Source organism: Opisthorchis viverrini (assembly GCF_000715545.1).
Source record: "Opisthorchis viverrini unplaced genomic scaffold opera_v5_128, whole genome shotgun sequence".
Classification (NCBI taxonomy): domain Eukaryota; kingdom Metazoa; phylum Platyhelminthes; class Trematoda; order Opisthorchiida; family Opisthorchiidae; genus Opisthorchis; species Opisthorchis viverrini.
In genome coordinates, this window is record NW_008751782.1 from 1,315,716 (window position 1) to 1,317,225 (window position 1,510).

The window sequence follows — 1,510 nt, forward strand, 5'->3', positions numbered from 1 at the left end:
TCTAAGGAGAGCGCAACTCGTGTCCGAAGCTTCCCCTTTCGGCGTGGACTCGCCAGAGTAATTACACCAGGACATGAGGAAGACTGCTCAAACTAGAGTGATGTGAACCTGAACTCCAACAGATTCCAGAGTTTGCGAAAAAAAGTTGTCCACAGGATTGAAGGCAGTGTAACAAGTGTGTATGATTTACATGTATAAAGGTGTGTATAAATTCCGAAGCAACACGTAGGCACACCGTTGCGAACCCCAACTGTCTGATAACCACTGGATAAAGTTAGTGCACTGTTGAACTCCTTACCTCATTCCCCTGCGCGACGAGAAATATATGGGTGTACACGTCACTTTGGGAAACGGTGAAAGGACGTTGGAATGCTGGGGCATACCCGTCTTCAATGGCCATAGACTGAAAGTGAAAAAGACATGATACCCGGCAAGATCATTTCAGCTATTCGGCAACACGTGATAGTAATAATAACCACGTGGCAAAAATAAAAAAGTGATCTCCTCCCCGGGAGGAGTGGCTCCACATCCAGTTAAACCTCAAAACGATGACATTATATGAACAGTTGCTTGACCAGCGGAGAGTACTGACTGCGACAAGTCTACGTGTGATTCGCCCAGTTTTAGTGTGGGCAACCAATCAAGGATTGAACCCCAGTCTAGTCATGTCCAAACGCCGAGAAGTTTCACAATATGCCGACATTAAGGGTGTTTCCTATAACAGGCCCAAACACCGAATTTTTTATAGACATTTCGCCGTCCCATTGGACACCAGCCCTCGGAGTATTCTGAATAGGAATTCAGTCCGTCACTCAGAAAAAGTCTTCTACTTGAATCGAATAGAAGCACCCCGTTGGAGCGGACGGATCTTGATTCTCTGAGACGCTCCATCCCCAGTTAAACAAAGGTAGTTTTAGGGTGCAAAGCCGGGACAAAAGAACAAATACCCTGATCAAAAATAGAAGCACCAAATGCGGCGGTTGAAAGGCAACAGAAACTTACCATCCTCCTTGATGCGGCCGAGTTCTCTGTTTCCTCATCTGCGGGAAGAGTGGAAAAGCTCGAGTAGGGCCCCAGAATAGTAGGGTGAACTGGAGACTTTCGGCGCGAATGTGGATGACGCATTTCCGCGAACCGCTTGAAAATATAAGCAAAATCGTCAAGTCTCTGGTTCAGCCCATCGGCGTGGAAGCTATAGTCTCCATCAAAATCGGATGCCTCATAGCTCAAGGCCTCGGAAACAGATTGATTATAGAGAGTAGTGCAGTAATCGAGTAAAATCCGTTTGCCATCCTCCCGATTGACTAAGAAATCCACAACGTGGGACTAGTAGGACGGGGGGGGGGGGGGGAAATGAACCATGAAAGAATGCCTTGGTATGGAATGTCTACTGGGGGTATCGAAAGCACAACGAATGCAAATGAAAAACCTAAACCAGACCGACGAAGCTGTGAAATCAACTAGACTTGAGGTATATGAGGATGATGCTTTCCCCACAAGTAACTGGTAG

At 46.8% G+C, this 1,510-nt stretch overlaps 1 protein-coding gene across 1 annotated transcript in view; it reads right to left on the bottom strand.

Annotated features, from left to right (window-relative positions):
• The window catches only part of T265_06227 (hypothetical protein), a gene marked incomplete at both ends in the record, with an annotated part of 34,516 nt that overhangs the window by 22,468 nt on the left and 10,538 nt on the right, over positions 1-1,510 (bottom strand). Inside the window, 2 exons of the mRNA XM_009171435.1 lie at positions 299-403; positions 1,003-1,326. Coding sequence (XP_009169699.1) covers positions 299-403; positions 1,003-1,326 — 429 coding nt within the window. The remainder of the gene's footprint in view (positions 1-298; positions 404-1,002; positions 1,327-1,510) is intronic.